Source organism: Podarcis bocagei (assembly GCF_964188305.1).
Source record: "Podarcis bocagei genome assembly, chromosome: 17".
In the NCBI taxonomy this organism is placed as follows: domain Eukaryota; kingdom Metazoa; phylum Chordata; class Lepidosauria; order Squamata; family Lacertidae; genus Podarcis; species Podarcis bocagei.
This window is the reverse complement of record NC_138143.1, coordinates 24,985,528-25,005,800: the sequence shown is the minus strand read 5'-3', so window position 1 is coordinate 25,005,800 and position 20,273 is coordinate 24,985,528. Positions and strand designations below refer to the sequence as shown.

Below are 20,273 nucleotides of genomic sequence, written 5' to 3'. Positions count from 1 at the left end.
TCTTCTTCTTCTTCTTCTTCTTCTTCTGTGATCACTCGTAGCCGAGTAAGATTGTCTTCCATAAACACAGTTTTAACAATGAGTTTGTAAGTGACTGTGGAGGCTAATTCCCTAACCCTAACCCACACGTCCTTCCACATTGGGGACATTGGTTTCCGGGCAGGAGTTGATCACAGTGAGGGTTTGCCAAGCATGCCTTGTGTCCTGAGTTCGAGTGTCTTCAAATCCCATGACACCTTTGCTAAAGGCAGTTCTCCAAATGGAGCACTCACAGGCAAGTGTTTCCCAATGATGTTTAATGACGGAGACCAAAATCCTTTCTCTCCTACAGGAGCTATTTCTCTAGAGGCATTGTTCCCAATGGAACTTTCTCCTTGTTAAGCTATGGAACTGGTTGGGTATTACATTCAGGTGCCCACCTGCCCTTTCCTGTGTGTTTTCTTGCAAGCTGTGTGTGATATAACGGTATTCCTCCAACTTCAGGGATTCCCAAGGTGCAGGCGTAAATTTTCACCTTATGGTGGATTGTTGGATAACGAGAAACTCACTACCATGATGTGATTCTTAGAAAATTATTGTGAGAACTGGCTTATATTTTTGTGATAATTCAGTCTGAAGAGACAGTTCAAACAAACTCCAGTGCTCTTGGCCATGCTGAGATCCTAGAAAATGGTTACTTGTTGCCAGAATTGGACCCATTAGGAATTAGCACACACAACTAACCTTTACTTGAACCCCTCTGGATAGATAAAATGTGTGTTTGTGTAATGAAATATTGCAATACTAATGGAGTGCTTTTTTAAAAAAATGAACCTGACAATTACAGATGTTTGTGTTTCTGAAGGGGAAAATATTTCTGGTCCAAAGACTGCATAAAAGAGCAGCACAATTATAAATGTAGATGCAAATTTATATTTTAAAAAAATCATTTGAGAGCAGGAAGACCATGATACTTCCCAAGGCAGGGTATTGTTTCACATTCTCCCTTCGCCAAACAATGGGAAGTTCAAGGGGTCAATGACATTTGGAGGAGAGAGTGCTGGAGGTTTGGGGTGACTTTGCAATAATTTGTTTCTCTGCAAAAGGATTGGCTGAGCAGATATTACACGTGTGTGATACCAGAGGCAGGAAATATTAGTCCCCCTCAAAATTTTCAAGTCAGTTATCAGTCAGATTTAAATTATTGCTATTGCAGACTCTGTTGGTGGATTTGATGAGCATTCTTCAAACACAGTGCTTTTTTCCATGTGTTTTAGATTATAGCTCTCGTCAGCCACAGCCAGCATGGCCAATGGTCAGGGATGATGGGAGTTGTAGTTCAAAGCATCTGCAGGACACCAGATTAGGGATTGCTCAAAGTGGGTAACAGTGGTGGCTGTTGCCCATTGCGACTGGTAGGGCAGAAGGCAGGGAAGTCAACAGTAGAGGGGCGTCAGAGCCAACTACAGGTTTTGTTGTTTAGTCGTTTAGTCGTGTCCAACTCTTCATGACCCCATGGACCAGAGCACGCCAGGCACTTCTGTCTTCCAACTACAGGTGGAGCCAACAAATTCTAGTTTTATACTCATCCTGCTCTACGCTGAGCTTTGCAAGAGCAATGTTGCAACTCAGGAGAAGGACACCGACAGGCAGTGCCACCCCCAGGTTGGCTGTATGTAAGACAGCAAGCAGGTGGGACCAACTGAGAAGAGACTGAGGCTGTGTGGTCATCATCTGAGGCTCTTCTTTGTGTGCTTCCCCCATGAGTCGTTTGGAGGGCGACAAGTCAAAAACGAGCCTTTTCTGTGGTGGCCCCCCATTTGTGGAACACTCTCCCCAGCGAGGCTCACCTGGAGCCTTCATTACATATATTTAGGCACCAGGCAAAAATGTCACTCTAGGCTTTGGGTAGATTAAGATTCTATGGCCTTTTAAATGTGTTTGTGGGAGGGGGGGTAATGGTTTCTTTTTGTTTAGTTTTGATATGTATTTGGTGTCCTCATTTTGTATTTTTATGTTGTGAACTGCCCTCTGATCTTCGGATGATGGGCAGTATATTATTATTATTATTATTATTATTATTATTATTATTATTATTATTATTATTATTATTATTCTCCAGATAATTGAAAAGCCAGCTGCCCTCTAGTGGCTACTGTCGCCCATGATTTTCCAGGCCATGCCAATAGTAGGAACAGAGTCATCTCTCCACTTTGCCAAACACAATAGCATGACTCACAGTTTATGAACCTTGTATGTGTTGGTGATAATTTACAACAATAACAGTGCCATTAGTAATAAGCTAAGGCAGAAATCCAAAACACACAAATGAGGATATATGTTTCATTAAAGTCAATGGGACCTAATTCAAAAGAAATGCTTTTAAGACTGGGATACTACGATTCGGAGTCCTGCTTTTATTTTTTCAAGGTAAAGTGACTCCCTTCAAACACAACTCAATAAGCCCCTTATTTGCCTTTCTATTAAATCCAGAATTTCAACAAACAGGGAAATAGAAGCTTTGCAGTAAAATCCCTTACACATTTACTCAGAAGAAAATCCCATTGTTTACAGTGGGCCTTACTTCTATGTAACTATGCATAGGATGCCAGCCTTGGTGTGATGGGCGACATTACAATCTTATGATCATTCTGGAATATATTAAAGCAGGCTCCTATACTTTCAGGAGGCAGAGGAGGGGGTTGTTGTGAGGATAAAATGGGGGAGAGGGAGGGGGAAAGGCCACATTTGCCACCTTCTGCTCTTTGAGGCAAAAGGTGGGAAATAAATAATATAACCCCAAAATAATTCAGTTGTTGGTTTCTGCTTGCTCAAGGGGGTTTGCTTGCTGTTTTTCTATATAAAAAAACCATAAATGCTGTTACCACAGTATCCACGTTCTTCAGTTGAAATTAACTGCGCAGTTGGAGTAAATTTATATAAAACGTTTGCATGTTTTCCTCCCTTTGGCCGGTTTCCTTTGCATACCTGTGGGGGAGAAGGGGCTTTAGGAAAGTTTGGAGCTTTGTGCTTCGTTTGCTTTCACAGAGGCTGAGAAAAGAGGGTGTGGTCTTCTGGGTGGGGGAGGCAGCAGGATAGAGAGAAAATCTGCGCAGGTAGAGAGACGTGCATTTCCGGGGTGCAGATCTGGCACCTTAAAACAGCAATTTCCTTCCCATTCCCCCGTTGCAATCTACAAGGTGGTTTGTTTGTTTGTTTAATGAAAACGGCTAGCCTGCCTTCACATTTTCTTGCCTAGCTTGCCAGTAGGTTTCAGGCCGTCCCCGAGCTTCTGGACTGCGTGTGAAACGTCGGTGATTTGTTTGTTTGAATTCCTCGGGAGGGAAACGCGCCGCTTCCCTGTCGCGCGGCCGCCGCGAGCACTTGCAATTCTCCGACACCAGGGGGCGGGGGTCCCTTTCCCTAGGCCTGCAAGAGAACCGGTGCGCGGTAGCTGGCCCAAACCTTGACCTTCGGGGGTTCCCAGACGGGGTCCCCGCGGCCGCCTCCTTGCAGAGGCACCTTCTTCCCGCTTGCTGCCTGTGCCACCTTCCGGAGTTTAGCAAAAGCCCCGGCGGTCCCTCGACGCCGGGCACAGAGAGAAAAGGGCGCCTGCGCTGCGGCTTCTCTGCTGCAGGCATCCTTCTCTCTTCCAGGACAACTTTTGCCTCTTCCCTCGACTCTGAGCGACTCCCAAACTGGCCGTGCTAAACTGGTAAAGCGGCGGGGGGGGGGGCGTGAGGAAGCTTTCCATCAAGAATATGGTGTGAAATATGGCAAGAGTGCAGCAGGGAGAAGACGGGGTGAGGGCTGCCCAGTTTTGTTTTGTTTTTCCGTACTCTTTCCAGGATATCCCTTGGAAAGTCAGACGCTCTCTGGAAGAAAAGGCGACGCAGTCAAAAAACTTCGCTCGCGGATGTCGATCGCTTGGGCGCAATCATTTGCAGGACGACTCTGTGCTGGGGAGAGAGCGACGTCCCAAGAGGTTTAAATGCCACCCCTTTCTTGAAGGAGAAGCGGGATGGTTTTCACTTTCGAGAGCAGCCCCCTTTTGGATACAGCGGGGAGGGGAGCCGCAGGGCTATTTCCTTCCCCGGTTCGCCTGCCTTCAGCACACAAACTGTTGTATGTTGGTTAGCTCCAGTATACTATACCAACTTCGTGCACGCCCAGGGGTATTCGGATGCGAACGTGCCCATGTCCAAGCCGGGCACCTGAAGCTCCGAAGCCGTGGGTTGGGAAGGTACCCCCAAGGATCATCTAGTCCAACCCCTTAAAACGCAGGGATGTGGAACCAGCAACCTAGTCCTATGCGTTATCAGCACCACGTTCTAACCTACCCAGCGTCTCGCATACAAAGGGAGAATGTCAACGTGCCTAAACATATTTACCTCCTACGGAACTGTGATTTGGAATACAGTGGTACCTCGGGTTAAGAACTTAATTAGTTCTGGAGGTCCGTTCTTAACCTGAAACTGTTCTTAATCTGAGGTACTATTTCTGGGTTAGCAGAGTCTGTAACCTGAAGCGTCTGTAACCCGAGGTATCACTGTAATAATAATAATAATAATAATAATAATAATAATAATAATAATAATAATAATAATAATAATATATATTAAAAAAACACGCATCCTCTTTCTCCTCCGAGGCTGAGAGGTTACTTCACTAGCTAAACTTTGTGAAATCTTTCTCTCGTGAACTAAAATAGGGTCGCTGCAGGGCAGGGGTGCCAACTTGAATAAAATATTGGGGGGTGCCCAGGTAAGCCCTGTTCCGCATAATCGATCATATAAGGTCGTGCACGCACACCGTTTAAATGGCAATGCCCATCAATATTTTATTGGTGGGGCAGAAGACATCTCAGCCCCTAGGAGCTGACTTCTATGCGCCAGGGGTTTGACGTGCAGTATGTGTGCCCCCCGACGGTGCTGCCTGCTGCTGCCCCAGGACGGTTGGTAAAGGGCACCCTCCAAAGGCACGCTCGCCACGAATGCCATGCTGCTGGGGAAGCCTTCGCCCAGCGAAGGCCCCGCTCGCCCTCTCTGTTTCTGGCGAATAAATACCGGCGGCCTGGAGGGGGGACGACGCCCTTTCTCCTGGCAGGCGAGCCTAAGAGGAAGACTGCTGCCCGGTGGGCCACGGGAGACTCCCGGGATGACGTTGCGGACAGGATGCCAAGGGAGCAGACAAGCAGCGGCTCCAGTTTGTGACCCAAAACTACAAGGCTCTGGGGGCGAGATGCGGGACCTCGCCATGGCTGCAGCGTGGGGATCCTATTCCCTGGGCGCAGACGGGAGGCTTCTGTTGAGCCCCCGGAGGACAAAGTTGCTTTGGGCAAAAGATTCTCAGTTTATCCCCCTGCTAAAGCCCACTAAGTCTGCGGGATCCCCGCGGCTTAAGCGCCTCTCTCCTGCTTGCCTCGGAGGCCGTCCGGCCCGGGCTGTAGCCTTGGGAAACGCCGCGGCCGAGCAGGCCCCCGCCGGAGGCGTTTGCGCGCTGCTGGACGGGACGCAGCCGGACAGAAATCGAGCCATCCTAAAGGCTCCCGAATGCTTCTCGCCGACGTGCGGTTTCCACGGAGGGCGAGGCGGCCATCTGCCTCGCTAAGTGGGATTAACGGGCCTGATCCAGCAGTGTTTTCCTTGCCCTTGTCTCCTGTTCTTGCAGAGAAGAAGAAGAGAAGAGTTTGGATTTGATATCCCGCTTTATCACTACCCGAAGGAGTCTCAAAGCGGCTAACATTCTCCTTTCCCTTCCTCCCGCACAACAAACACTCTGTGAGGTGAGTGAGGCTGAGAGACTTCAAATAAGTGTGACTGGCCCAAGGTCACCCAGCAGCTGCATGTGGAGGATCGATGACTCGAACCCCGTTCACCAGATTACGAGATTACCTCTCTTAACCACTACACCACACTGGCATTTCTGGCGAGGCCCGTAGCGCGTCTCTGACCATGTGAAGAGTATAACAGAAGCAGAGCAAACGGCACAGACCCGTCTCCATTCCTTTAGGAGCAGATAAGCGGCAAGGCTACAGAAGCCTCTGTGGACGCCTGCTTTCTCTGAAGTCAGGGGGCTCCCTCAAGGCTTCGCAGCCCGCAGCTGTGATTAGCACCCAAGCCCCAAAGGCAGAGCGGCGCGGTTGGGTGGCCTTGCTGCAAGAAAGAGACGGGACTCGACGGCTTTGCCCCTGTGCCAGCTGCCTGGGGAGTCAGTGCCTCCTGGCGCCCTTGCGGCTTACTCCCGCATAAACATTTTGGGTTCTTCCAGCTAGATCCTCCGCGCTGAGTTGTTGGGGGAGTAGGGGGGGCCTTGCTCCCGAGTCCGTGTGCGCGGAGTTGCAACCTCGGGCGCGGTTTTTCTCGAGGGGGAAAGTGGCGTCGAAGAAGTGGCGCTTCCCTTTCGGCGATCTTGCTTGCTTCTTTTCCCTGCGCAAAGCGACAGGACGAGGAGGCTGCGGCAATCGCAGGAGCCAAGCGGCGGCCGATGCTAACCCGGCCGCGGCGAAACCTCACACTGCCTCTCAAGCAATGGACCCGGGGGCCTCGCTTCCCACCGACGACGCTTCGCCGGTGTGGGTGACCGGATGGGAGGGGTCCGAAGGATCCTGCCACCCCGCCGGCGTGGCCTTTTGACCCCGAAGTTGATCGCCCGCCACCTAAAAGCGAGAGTCAATTGAAAGTTGTGCTGAACTCCATCCAGGCGCGTGGGATACCGCGCATCACGTGGAATAAGGCTGTGTAAACTCACTAAGCAAATCTGTGAAATGTGCCCCGTTCGATTCATTGAGACCTTCCCCCGGGTGAACTTATTGAGAAGCAGGTTGTAAGGCAGAAATTTTGGTAACACACCTAAAAAAAACCCTTTCATTCCCTTCCGTGGGATTTATCACTGGGATTTCAACAAATTACCCTGAAAACAACGGTCCTTTTTTTCCAAGCACGGGGTCTTGGGCTGCGACCCTCAGTACGGATAGACTTAATTGGAAGTCATTCCCAGCCCCCTCTAAAAATGCTCATGAGCGCAAACTCCACTGAAACTTACAGCGCTTACTTCGAAGTTATCGAGCACGTCGTGTAAAAGCGTCGCTAGTATGATTCTGGCTTAAGTGGGCTGCGGATCCGGACCTCTTAATGTCCTTTTTTCCACTTGGGCGAGATATTTAGGGCTCTCCACTAGTATCCTTGCGGAATAGTTTGTTTCCGGGAACACACAAATCTCTGTCTCAAAATGTGTCCAGTACATATCTGCATATGACAATAATATATGTATATAATAATCGAATTCCCGGAGTGGGGGACGAGAAATGTTTACTCCAACGTGGGATGTGGTGAAAAAAAACATGGGGAGATGTATTATTGCTTAAAAGGGAGGGGGCACCCAGTTTACCGGAAATATTTAATTGACGGTGACTGCCTAGTTTGAGGGGGAGGGTAGGGGAAGCCCCACGGGGAGGTTGTAGAGTAGGCGATCACCGAGACGGGTGCCGTTTTCAGGCGGGAATAATACAATGATCCGCTGAGATCTCGTCACAGAGATGGAGCCCTGTGCAAAACCCAACCCCAGCCCCTCTTTAAAACAGACGGCAGCTGACGCGCGAGAGAGACGAGTTTATTATTATTATTATTATTATTATTATTATTATTATTATTATTATTATTATTGACAAGGGACAACGCCAATCAAAGTTCCCTTCTTGTGACAGCCACCCCTCCCTTCCCACGCAGATTCCCTTTTATTCTCTCCCCCCCCCCCCAAAATAAATTAGTTGTCAGGCTATCGGACTATTGCCTCGACGACAGGCCAAACCTGCAGTCCTTAAATATCCGGAGCCGGGGCGGGCAGGCGGGAGCGGCGGCGGCAGCAGCAGCAGCGGAGAAGTTGCTGGGGAAACATTTTGTCCCGGCTAAAAATAGGCGCCGCCCTCCCTCTCCCTCAACCCCGTCGAGCGAGCACGCCTCGACGGGCGACCCGCGCCCAGAGCCTGGTTCGTGGCCTCTCCGTCTCCCGTCAAGACGTGGAAGAGGGTCGGGGCACGAGCGCGGATCCCGAAGCAAGAAGCAGGTCGGAGGAGGCTGTGCCCCAGTCGCAGCCCTCCCCGTCCCATGGAGGGGGGGCGGGTGTCTGTCTGTCTGTCCTTTCTCTGGGACTCGTCCCCGAGTTAAGGGGCCGAAGAGAACAACGCCAGGCTAAGCGTGGGAAAGAGCCTCGGGTATCCCTCGCCAAACTCCCCTCCTCCCCTCCCGCTGCTACCTGGAAGTACAACTACGAGCAGAAATAGTCCAACTCGGCTCAGCGAGTGACTTTGCTGTAGTCAAGAAGATCCGAAGTTGCGGGGCGGGGTTGAGGAGGAACATCCCGCTGCTAAGGCAGCTCTCTCTGCCCGCCTGGAAGGAAGCCCCCCGCCCTTGACCCCCGCCCCTGGAATTTACTCCCAAATAAACGTGTTGGGGCTCCTTGGCGTCTTTCTGCTTCAAGTTGTTTCCCCAGGCAGCGCGTCTCCTCGAGCTTCCCTGGGGGAGGCATTTCCTTGGGAATGAAACGGGACTTGCTCCCGTGTAAACACGGTTGGGATCGGAGTGCTAGAGAGCTGGGGGTTGGGGGCGACACGACAGGGAAGCCTCGCGGGAGACAAGCTGAAAGAAACACACCCTGTTTGCAGCTAGCGGGGAGCACCCCCTCCCCGCCTATCCTGTTTTCGCAGGGCGACAAAGGGGCGCCCCTTCACCGCCTCGGTTACCTACAGGACTCCTCCGGCCTGCCTTTGCCAAGTCTCGCAGGAGAAAGAGGAGCCAAGGGCGACCCAAGCGGCCTCTCCACTCTGCTTAAGCGCAGACGCACGGGGAGTTGTCTTCGTTCACTTCCTCGCCGTTTGTTACGTCCAAGGCCAAACTAACGCCTCCCCCCGTTTCCTTTACAGACCATTAACATGTTTTAAATTGCGCCTCTTCTATTATTATTATTATTATTATTATTATTATTAATTCCACCTGCTTGGAGGGCCATCTTAAACCTTGCTTTAGAGTACTTCGACGGTCTGAGTAGCGGGGATCAGCCTGCGTCGGCGGGCAAAGAAGGATGAGCCCAAGAAGACGCTCTGCTCGGCTTGCTTCGGCCGAGGCGCCCCTGCGAAGTTTCCCCAGCCCTCGCCCTTTTCGCCAGCCTGAGTCTCGCTCGGCACCCATTCCCACGTGCGGGGGAAGCGCATCTCCGGCTCCGGCGCCCCTCCTGCGGCCCCTCCAGCCGCTCTAGGGTCCGTACGAGTTGTGGGCCGTTGCTTAGGCAGCTTCGCCCCCCTCCCTGCGCGCCCCACTTCCCCGCGTCTCGCTCGGGCTGTTGGGGAACGTGCCTGTCTAAGTTGATGTCTAGCTGGTTCGCACGGAGCCGCCGGCGGAGCTTGGGCTCTTTTACGCTTCATTTTCCTGAGAAAATGTCTGGGGTTCCCTTTTGGCCCTGCACAGTCGCTTCCTCGTGGCCACGGCAAGCACCTTGTGTGCCTGCAGGGGGGCGACCTGTCTCCCCCTGCCCTGCCTTCCCCCCCCTTCTCCATTTCCATCTTCAGGAGCGAAGGCTGCAGGAGCTGAAGCCTCGCAAGGCAGCAACCAACAGCCCAGGAGGAGCAAGAGGAGGACGCCTCTCGAGGGTCCTCTTTCCCTGCGGAGGCACCGCCACCCACCGCCCTCGCTCGCCTGCTCTGCACCAGGGACCCGCTGGCCAGCCGGCCAGGGAACCCCTCCATGGATGGCCACGGCTGGGGTGCGCTTGGCGAGTGGAGAAGCCGAAGCAGGGCCAGGAGAGCGGCTCCTCCTAGCAAAAGATGGGCGGCGGCAGCAACAGCAGCGCAGGCCGAAGAGGCCCGGAGGCAGCGCCGGCTCTCGCCTTCGAGGGGCTCCTCGGAGGAGCGGCTGCTGCATTTCAGCTTCGCGCAGACTGTGGACCGTGGCATCCAAACAGCCATCCGGGGCTCGCTCTCAGCTGCTCGCAGAGGCGGCCCCCCCAAGAGCCTAGCCCGCTCCCCAAACTAGCAGGGGAGCCAACTTGAGTAACATATTGGGGGGCCCAGGTAAGCCCCGTCGCACATAATCGATCACAAGATGCGGCACACGGGCACAATTTTAATTGCAATAGCCTCCAACTTTTTGGGGGGAGCAGGTAGGCCCCCTCAAGTGTTTTATAGGTTGCGGGGGCGAAGGGACCAGCAAGGGGAACTTCAGGTCCTCCTTTCCCGCCTCTGGCCCTTCCCTACCCCGCCGCAACTGCGTTTGCATCTCGTCTGTTACGCGTTGGGCACCTGCGTCGGCATTCAGAACTGGGGTGCGACGTGGGTGTGCGCTCGGGCAGCCCTCCCTTCAGTGGCAAGGAGGCAGGACCCCAAGGGCTTCCCGGAGGCGTAGGCTGGCCCCGTGGCTCCCCACCCCAAAACATTGCAGAGCCCGATCCGATGCACGTTTACTTAGGGGGAGAAAGTCCCGCGGAGTCCAGTGGGGCTTGCTCCCGCGCCAGAGCGCGCAGGGACCGCAGCAGCCTGTGAGTCGAAAGGAAATCTCAGGCAAATGAATGGGGCTGAATTTGGCTTTGGGGCTGCTGCAGAGTGACTCCGCAGCAGCCCCAAATTTCTCCACTCTCACACGGTTCGGTGTGACCTTTAACGGAACTTGAACTTGGTGGGATAAAATGGCACTTAAAGAGCAAAGAGGAAATGAAAAGGCGGCTCTGCTCGGGCTTTGCAGCGGCCTCAGAGTCTTTGCTGCCGGCTCCTTTTTGCCTGAAGCCAAGGTTTCAGGGGGCTGGATCCGGCTTTTCCTTTCCTGCAAGGCCCTGGGAAAGGCATTTGCTGGAAGAGACGGAGGGTCGCCGTGTGGCATGGCAAAGGATTCCTGATCCGTGGTCTTGGAGTTTCAGGGAGAGGAGAGGAGGGGGGAGTGTTAAAATGACCCCCCTCTACACACATACACCACATTGAGGCTCCTGAAGGGAGGAGTTTCGTCGCGCTGATCCCCAAACTGCTGCATTTTGCAGCCAACCTCAGCAGATCCCCGCACTAGGCAGCCTGCTGCCTGTCCGAAGTGAGGCAGATCCCTCGCTAGCCTGGCGCTGGGGAAAGAGCCATGCCGGTGCCAAGCGGGGCAAAGCGAAGGAGAACAGGACGATGGGACGGAGAGGTCTAGGGCGCCCAGAAGAGGAGCAGGAAGAAGAAGAAGAAGAGGCGGAAAAGGCTGTTGCAGTTTGCCCTCTTCGCGGCCCTATGGGGAGGGAGGAAGAAGGGCTTCCCCCGCTGGAAGAGTTTCTTGAGGCTCAAGTTGCGTTCGTGGGGGGTTCGGAGGAGCCCCACCAATCTCCCCCTAGCTCCTGCTGAGCCTCTTTCTGACTGAACTGGGCGTCCTGCCCCCTAAAGCCTCCTTCCCTATGGAATCTTCTCCCTATAGGGTTCAGGTCTACCCACAGGCAGGAGGGTCTCCAGCCCCGAGCCTCGTTTCCTTTGGGGCTGCTCCTCTCTTCCTTGGGGCGGGATCGGGCTCCCTGGTGGTGTCACACAGGGGACAGGTGAGTGCCGCCTTTTTTTGTTTTTGTGCACATGATGGCGCCTGGTCTTGCTTAGGCCGGAGGACTTCAGGAAACTGTTCGGTGTGGGCAGAAGACACCAGACCATCGCATCACCTCGCGTTCCCCTCACAGCCCATAGTCGCTTTAAACCTTTCCCCGACGGCATTCCCTCTTCCCTCCCTCGCCATACACTCTCATAGGCTGCCACCGTTTATCGACGACAGGTTTCCGGCAAGAGAAATGGGAGTTCCAGGAGGTGGATCAAATAACAAAGAAGTAGCAAACGGAGCTCTTGCCAGTACAGTATTTTGTTAGTCTGTGATAAGGGGGTGGTGACTACACACACACACACACACACACACACACTTTTGGGAAATGCTCTTAAGAAATTATTGGGCTGCAGTTTAGGGTTCCATAAAATGGAAGGGAGAAATTATACTTTGCAGTGGCCCAGAGATCATACCTGAGCTTAGGAGGAGATTTAACGCATGTGAGAATGGCAAGAAGTGCAAGCTTGTCTGTTGTTAGTCTCTCCCTTTGGGGGCAGCATTTTCAAAGTACAAGGAACAAGAGAGAACAAATATACCTTAAGAAATAACATCTGAAGTGGAAAAGCAGGTCTTCTTTGCTCCCATAACAATAGTGCTTGCAGCACCCTTCAGCCTGTCCTCTTCATATACAGTACATGGGGAGTTTAGCAGCTTGCTTCTACACAGCCTTTCCCATTAGGGGATTGATCTGCCAGCAGCTTGTGCCCCTTGGTAGCCATGGCAGCATTTTAAAGTCACTGCAGGCGTGCAGAAGTTGTGCAGAAGTTGCCAGTTCGTGGCAAAGTTCAACTTGGCTGCAGCAGTGCATCTCAAATTTGCATGCAGTGCAGTGGGGCAGATCTCTTTCTCTCTTTCTCTCTTTCTCTCTTTCTCTCTCTCTCTCTCTGGGGGGGAGGGGGAGGAAGGAGGCGATGGAAGGTGGGGAGAGACAGCCAAGCAAACAGGGCATCCCCAACAGCCGAGGCGTGTGCATGGAAACCGAGCCTTGTGTGCCAGCAGCAGCCCATTCCTTCCACACGTCTGTAGGAACAAGCCCTTTTGTTGTAACATCTCCCGCCACATCTGCATCTGCTCCTCAGACATTGGCATGTTTGGCAGGCTTTGGGCAGCAGGTGTCAGGCAGGAAAAGGGAGATACTCCCAGGGACCAATGAGATTGATCTGCAGTGATTCCCAAAGTCTTTCGCCTTCTGTGAGAGTTCCAGCTACTGCCGCCTTTTGGAGTGCAGGCCCGGGGGGGGGGGGGAGAGAGTTCCTATCCAATAGCTGGAGATGTCAGGTTTTCAAAAATAAACAACAGAGGGAGATGACTGACTGTCCTAGAATCTGCACTTTGCTCTCATGTTTTGCAAAGTGGCATTTTGCAGAGCAGAAGTGTAGAGGAAATGAAGGCCTCTGGATTCAAGCCTAAGGTGTTGCTGTGGTCTGGATCAAGAAATGTGGCAAGTTCTTTCCTTTGTGGTCTTTGGCATTCCCTTTTTCATGGAGAGGCCTAGCTAGAATTGATGATCACTCCAACCAATGAGAATTTTGTTGCTGGAAGCAATGCATCAATAGGGCTTGTGCCAATACTTTGATAGCCTGTTGGACTGTGGATACATTATTTCAGGTTGGGCTATCTGTTCAGTGTGCAGGATTGAATGCAGTGCCCTTATATTGCAATTCAATTCTGTATTTTTTTAAAATCTTTGTTTGGTATTGTATACGGATGCTAGCTTCTAGTAAGTTACTTGCTTCAACAGTGCCCACATACTATCAGTAATCACTGTGATGACATAAGGTGTTGAAGTAGGAGGTTTTTGCCCTGTTTTTCTTTCAAAAAAATTTAAACCACAGATTTCAACACAGATTTCAAAATGCCTGCAGGTGCCTACTGCAGACAAAGTTTTTAAATGCAAAATCAGCGCAAAATTTTTTAATGAGAAATTGTATACTGTGCATTCATTGTTATTGCTACAATAGTTTCATCTTATCCATGCTATCCTAAACAAACAAACAAAAACTTTTAAAAACAATATTCTATTTTTTTAAAAAAACAAACACACACTTTTTTATTTTCAGCACACATTTGATGCTCAGAAATGAGAATGTACACATAGGGGTTAATGGATAACAGTACACTGTAATCATTTTAATGGGATTTTTTGTTTAGTTTTCCAGAATTAAAATTGTGATAATACAACATCATCTTGCAAAGCATGTGAGGAAAAGCACAATTACACATTTACATTTCAAATCCTACTCAAAAAGGGGGGAAAGGCATGGTTGCACTAAGCAATAGAAAAATGAAAATAGAGCAAACTTCTGAACATTTGTTGAATACTTTTCCTTTAAGATTATTCATATAAATGGGAAGGGGGGTTGTTTTATTGTGAAAAACTCCAAAACCTTTCAATAATAATAATAATAAATTATTTATATATGTGTGCTTCTTGTTTACATAAGACATTTGAGGACAGTTTCCCAATCCTGCATATATATATATATATATATATATATATATATATATATAGCCCTTCTGCCTCATAAATTTCACTTTGGAAAAACAGAAGTATCTTTTCTAGTTTTCCTTCATCACAATTCAGACCCCCAGACTGACACAGCTTTCCTTTGCTTGACCCAGCCTGACCTTTGGCTGATGGTTCTGAACTCTTCCCCATGCTGCCTTTTGCTGTGTTGACTGCTTGATGATAACAAGATGCAAGAACAGATGCATGTTACAGCTTATCATGTGACAGTCTATTACAAAATTAGGGTTGTTAACATATTAGCCAGCCTCCCTGTGTGTAGCAAATTAAGATTGCATCACCTTACTTTATCTGCTCGGTTCTTTCTGGAAATGTGGCCTTTGGGGCTGACACACTTTATGTCAGATTAAGAACTGTCTCGCTCTAGGAAATCGTCAAAGAAGACCATATAAAGGAGCAGATAGTTTTAATAGGAAACTGGGGGGGAAATGAACCTGGAGTATTAAAGCGCCTCGGGGTACCCTGTCCTCAAAGGTTTCACATGTGTCTGCCTGCTTTTATCTGTGTAGATTTTTATCCCTCCAATTCAAGAGAAGTCTACTCTGAATCAGCTACAAGACAATCAGCACATACAATCACCAGGTAGTTTGCCTCAACCACTATGACCTACTGGGCAGTTACCCAGTGCCAGAAATATAACTGAGTTTTGGGGTTGCTCCATTTCTCCAGTATGGGAGAGCAGGGGAGTGAAAATTCTCAGCTATGGCCATACAGTGAGGCCATCAGGATCTGTTACATAGAAGAAAGTAGGAGGACAAAATTATTAAGCTTGTGTGATTTCCCAGTCTCTTTCCCTTTTTTTCCCCCTTTTGTAAAGTTCATCACAATGGTGCTCTGCTGATCACCTGACGTGATAATAAAATGTTTCCAGGTAAAGGCAGTCACAAAAATATTAACCTATTGTCCTGCCTCCTTTAATGTTAAAGGCATTTGCCAGCTCTTAAATCCTTAATTGCAACCATAAAAAATGACCAGGCTCTCCACAATTGAGATATTCGGACTCTTTAGAAGATTTTTCTTTTTTTCTAGGCTGGTTTCTATATAGACATGTAGAGATTGAATTCCAGCTGTCTTAACTTGCTATAGTTTTTAACATGTCCTTTATCTATTTTGATGTAAATTATTTCCTATATGGGTTTTAATGTCATTAATTCAAAACAAGTCCTTGGGAATGTTCGAAGGGATCTCTGCAGCTGAGAACATAGTTCCTAGGAAGATGTGGGGGAGGGGGGGAAAGACAACCATGTATTAAACAATATAGGCCTTTGTACATTAAATCAAACACTTTGAATGTAATGTAAAACCAAAGCAACCTCAGATGTGCTAACATGTCCTATAAAACAAAAGGAGTTTTAGTGGTATAAATTTCATGTTGCGCCACTTAAGATTCCAAGTGAAAATTAAAAGTCAAGCTGTAAAAAGATCATATTAAATAACAACAGTCTAAAATTTGTTTGTTTGTTTGTTTCTGTGAAGCACTACAGACCATTAGAACCTGCTTGAAAATGACAATAATGGTTTGATGAAGTGAAGTTGCTATCCTGTGCTCTGTTTACCTGGGAGTAAGCCCCCTTGAACTTAGTGGGACTTATCTCTGAGCAGACAAGCAAAGGCTTGCATTGTAAATTGACAAACAGATATCAGCTCAATAATACTATGTATTTTTCAAGTTAACCAATTGTTAACAGCAGGTGAAAAATGAAGTTTCGAGCAACCCTCCTGAACAAAAGAGGTTTCTTCTAATTACCTACGTTTGTCTATTTTCTACCTTCTCTCTGTAGTAGCCCTGTGTTCACTGGCGTTGATTCCATAAGAGACATTTTACAGTGCGGAGTACACAAGTTTACTCCAGTTTATTGTCTGATTTAGTGCAGGAAAGAAATTGCTAGCATATTTGCAAAGCTAAGCAGGGTCTGATATGGCTTCAAATTGGACGGGGGACCATTTGCTGAGATTCCTGCAAGGGGTTGGACTAGATGACATTCAGGGTCCCTTCAGACTATATTATTCTGTGACACACAGAAGAAAACCCAGTTTAGATTAATGGGGTGTAAAAGGTGTATAGGATTGCAGCCTCAATCTCACTATTTCGGAGAGTGCTCCCCTTACTGAAGTGATGGTTGAGGTGGGGGAATTAAATTTGTTGATGTGAATATTTGTTGTTGTTGAATGTTAAATTCTGGAAGGTTGTGTGGAAGCACAGTTAAGTAGATTTAACTGAAATTTAAAATTACAAACTGGCTGCTTTGTTCTCTGGATCATTTGTTCTGAAGATACTCCCATAATACGAAATATATTTTTGAAGTCTGCAGCGTACATATCAATAACCTCACTATAATCTGTTTAATTTTTAAAAAAGCACAAGGAAGTAATGTACATTTATCCACATCAAAGCTCATTCTTCTCAGGGTGGCAAGTTGAATGATATAGGAAGGAGAATTTTTCTGATCACATTGTTTAAATATTTAATTTCACTCTGCAACTGCATTGTTTTTTCCATCAACTCAAATGCATGGCCCTGGGTTTATAGGCTTCTTGCACATGAATGCTATGAAATTCAGGAATCTGGATGCCAAAATTAGGGTCATGGCATGAAACTTTTTTTTTTAAGACTTGGTAAAATCATATATTTTTACAAGCTTGCATTTATTCTGGGCTTGAAGAATAAAAGTCTCTCTCTTTAATGTGCCTGTGTCCTTTTAGTCCATGCTGTTAGTGCATTGCTAGGCCAGGTTACATGAATACAAGGTCACCATATATCACACTCATCAATGTTCTCCCTTTTGACTTGCAGGATTCTTATCACTGATGAGGTTTCAGACTTTGCCTTAAAAAAAATAAAAGCCCCAAATCTCTGTAACGTATTTGCAGTCATTTTAATAAAGTGTGCTATATAATGTGCAGCATTCTTTGTCTGTGGCTTTTTAACTTCTATAAACCAGGGGAGGAAACCACAGGTTCCCCCTGGCATGGAAAAAGGCCTGCAAACCAGATAATTGACTGGATGTTATGTAGTTTGCAAAGTCCATGGCAGAGACCGCCTGAGCAATCACTTTCACTAAACAAAGGGAATGCAAACACTGTACAGTGCAAATTCCCTGCCCCCCCCCCGGCAGATATTTTTAATGTGGGTGGCTGGGGGGAGGAATAAGACCCCAGCAATTTTCTGAGTATTTCAAGCTGCTCTCCGCCCCCTGCCCCCCCCAAGTTTTGCTAATTAATTGTTCATGTGAACACTCATAATTTTTTAGAAGTTTAGTTTAAATTAATAACCAAAGGGTTGTATCCAGCTACGCTACGCTCAGATTAGAATCGCTGGAGTTAATTGACCAAAGTTGGTCGTGGCCATTTATTTCAGTGAGTCTCCTCTGAGTATAACGTTGGATAAATTGATTGTAAGGTCTTGTGCTACACTGACAGTATTTGCCCATTTCACAAATAATTTTCAACAGTAAAACAAAAAAAACCACCCCAAGATATTCAGCCAGTTTAATTTGAAAGGCGAAGCCTCTGAAGTCATTGTGACTAAGCTAATGCATGAGCATCTGGAAATTTTATATTATTGCTTATAATAATATAAGTTGATAGCTTTAAAAGGAGCGTTTTATTCCTCTGTTGTCTATGCAGTTCCATAGGCCGTGCTCCAGCCTAAGAAGTCTTTTTAAATGGTGCAAGAAGAAATTTATTATTCAAATATCCCTTTATATTACAGCTCAATATTTATAGCTTGAAACATTTGGAATGCGAAAATACATTGTTATATATTTTTTTTAAAAAATCATTGTTTCTCTCTTTCATTTTATAATATTACAATATATGCCCCCGGTGTGTTGAAACTGATACATTTGTTTCTTAGGCAATCCTACCTTCCTTTCCCTCTTCCCTTTGGCTTTGACCCGGCTGATATTTTTTTTGCTGGAAAGGACATATTCATACAGTTCTACTCAAATGAAATATGTTGGAAACCAAAGATAGGTCAAGTAAAGCTATTAAACTATGCCAGACTGCTAGAAAGGAGGAAACATAAAATGCAATTGTTAGTTGGCTTTTTTAAAAAATTTGATGCCTTTAGAGGTTTGCCTCTTGTTTCCAAATTTAACTACGTAAATGAATTGGCAGTTTGCAAAAGCTCTGGCTGGGTGTATTTCTACAATGAGGCTAATTCTGTATTCCTTGCACATCTGATATTTCCATTAACTTAGCTAGGAGGTGGGTGACCCAGACTCATGCGGACAGGTACTAGTTTCACGAATGCTAAATTAGTGTCAGCTCTCCACTGGCCATTCATGTTTTTAAGATTATGGGAAATGATGCTGCAAACTCAATGCTATGTTTATTATTATTATTATTATTATTATTATTATTATTATTATTATTATTATTATTTTCAGAGACTGTGTTAAGTTTTATTTAAACAATTAAAGAAGGGGGAGAGATAACTGCGTGTTATTGTTTAAAAGTACTACTACAAAAAACACCCCCAAACCCCCTATTTATTCAAAGATGGGTTTTTTATTTTTTTTCTTGCCATTCTCATTTTCTGTTTACAGCAGGCGTTGTTCTGCTGTTATCAAGCAATTGGGTTTTTAAACAAATACTGTATTCTGCACCCCCGCAAAGCAATATTGGGATTTAACGTAATTAAACTTTTAGGAGATGGGAAAATGCCTCGGTTCTTTTTTCTCTCCAGCAAGCGCGCGCCCGTTTGCGCGCGTGCACACGCGCACACACACACACTTTTGTTTAAGAGTCTGCAGACTTCTTTGACATGCGGTGATTTCAGGGTCTCTGACCTGTCTGGAACGGCATACTTTATTGCGGGTCCCCGGCTCCGGCTCTCCCGGCGCTGATTGGCTGCTGGGATATGAATATGCAAAAAAAGCTCTCCCATGCCCTCCCTTTTCTTCTCCCTTCCCTCCCGCGGTCGGTTTCATGCAGCCGCCAGGCGGAAGCGAAGAGCCGCTGCTTCCCACGGGTTCCGAAGGAGGGAGGAGGGGAGGAAAGGAAGGCGGGAGGAGGAGGAGGAGGAGGCGAAAGGCAGCTTGAGTGGGCGGTGCTTCAGGGGAAGCCGCCGCGGCGCTGGCCAATAGGAGCGCGGTGGAAGGAGGCCAAGTACGCAACTCCCTTCTGCAGAGCCAGACGCGCAAGGAGGGGGGGGGGGAGAGAGAGAGAGAAGGGGAGAAAGAGGCAGCAACACACGCACAGGCGCACACACAAACACACACACACACACATGCACACACACATAGAGACCAGCCCCGCTGGAAAAAAAAGGTCTCAGCCTCTTCTGGACCACGTTCAACTCAGCAACCACAGCCTACTCTCTCCAGCCTTGAAACTCAAAAGAGGAAGGAAGATTGAAAAAGAGGGAAAGGAGGAGGAGGAGGAGGAGGGGGCCGCTCACTGCCTGTAGACTTTTTTTTCATCTCTCTCTCTTTTTTTTGCCTTGGCTGCTTCTTCTCCCTACCTACCCCCCGCAAAAAAATCTCATCTAATCAAGATTTTTCTTCTTCCCTCTCTCCGATTGCCTTAAAAAACAAAATACAAGAGCAAATACTTCTCTTTCTTCGATTTTTTAATTTTTTTAAAAAAATCTCTTGTCGATTTACCTATCCATACGTTAAAAAAAAAAAAGACAGGCGGTTTTACTCTGGGAAAATCCAAACAAAACAAACAAACCTTTAAAAAAAAGCACCCCTTGAGAAACGCAGCCCATTTGTCCACTGAGAAATGTGAAGCCAACGGTCCCGTTTTGTGTTACAGAATTCAGGATCCCATACGTTTAATGCCAATACAGTACAATGGTATGTGGCATTGGAAACGATACTGTGTTTCTTTTCTTTTTTCCTTTTTCCTTCCGAAGTTGCTTGTTGGCTGTTCTCCTTTCCCCTCCCCCCTCCCCTCCCCTTTGAGATGATTGTGTCTTTTTGGTTTGCAAAGTGGTGGGCCGTATATTCGCCCCCTTTTGTCAACGTAGATCATTTCTGGCTTTCTAGGATGAGCTCTAAAAGTAGTTGTGTTGTGTGTTGTGTTTTGCTGCTCCCCCTTATCTCCTCCCCCCCACCCCAAGTCTTGGCAGCTTTTGTGTGTGGGTCACACTTTGAAACTGTCGGTGGGAGTTTTGTGTCCAAAAGTGCTGAACTTGGTAACATTTCCTGCTTCCAACTTTCTCC

At 47.9% G+C, this 20,273-nt stretch overlaps 1 protein-coding gene and 1 long non-coding RNA gene across 14 annotated transcripts in view; one reads left to right on the top strand and one right to left on the bottom strand.

The window, feature by feature from the left end:
- The window catches only part of NFIB (nuclear factor I B), a 307,373-nt gene that overhangs the window by 68,495 nt on the left and 218,605 nt on the right, over positions 1-20,273 (top strand). For 2 of the 13 annotated variants that reach the window (XM_081176527.1, XM_081176519.1), the window contains exon 1: positions 10,979-11,523. The exons of 3 other annotated variants lie outside the window; for them this stretch is intronic. In XM_081176527.1, the coding sequence (XP_081032653.1) occupies positions 11,386-11,523 (138 nt within the window). In that variant the 5' untranslated portion in view covers positions 10,979-11,385. Of the gene's footprint in view, positions 1-10,845; positions 11,524-19,691; positions 19,905-20,273 lie in introns of those variants that run through there. 8 more of the 13 variants (XM_081176520.1, XM_081176534.1, XR_014003291.1 and 5 more) reach the window with 6 other exon arrangements.
- Positions 3,183-9,399, bottom strand: LOC308577080. The gene is made up of 2 exons (XR_014003418.1): positions 7,789-9,399; positions 3,183-6,637 (listed from the first exon to the last, which is right to left on the bottom strand). It is a non-coding gene; the product is annotated as an uncharacterized lncRNA (long non-coding RNA).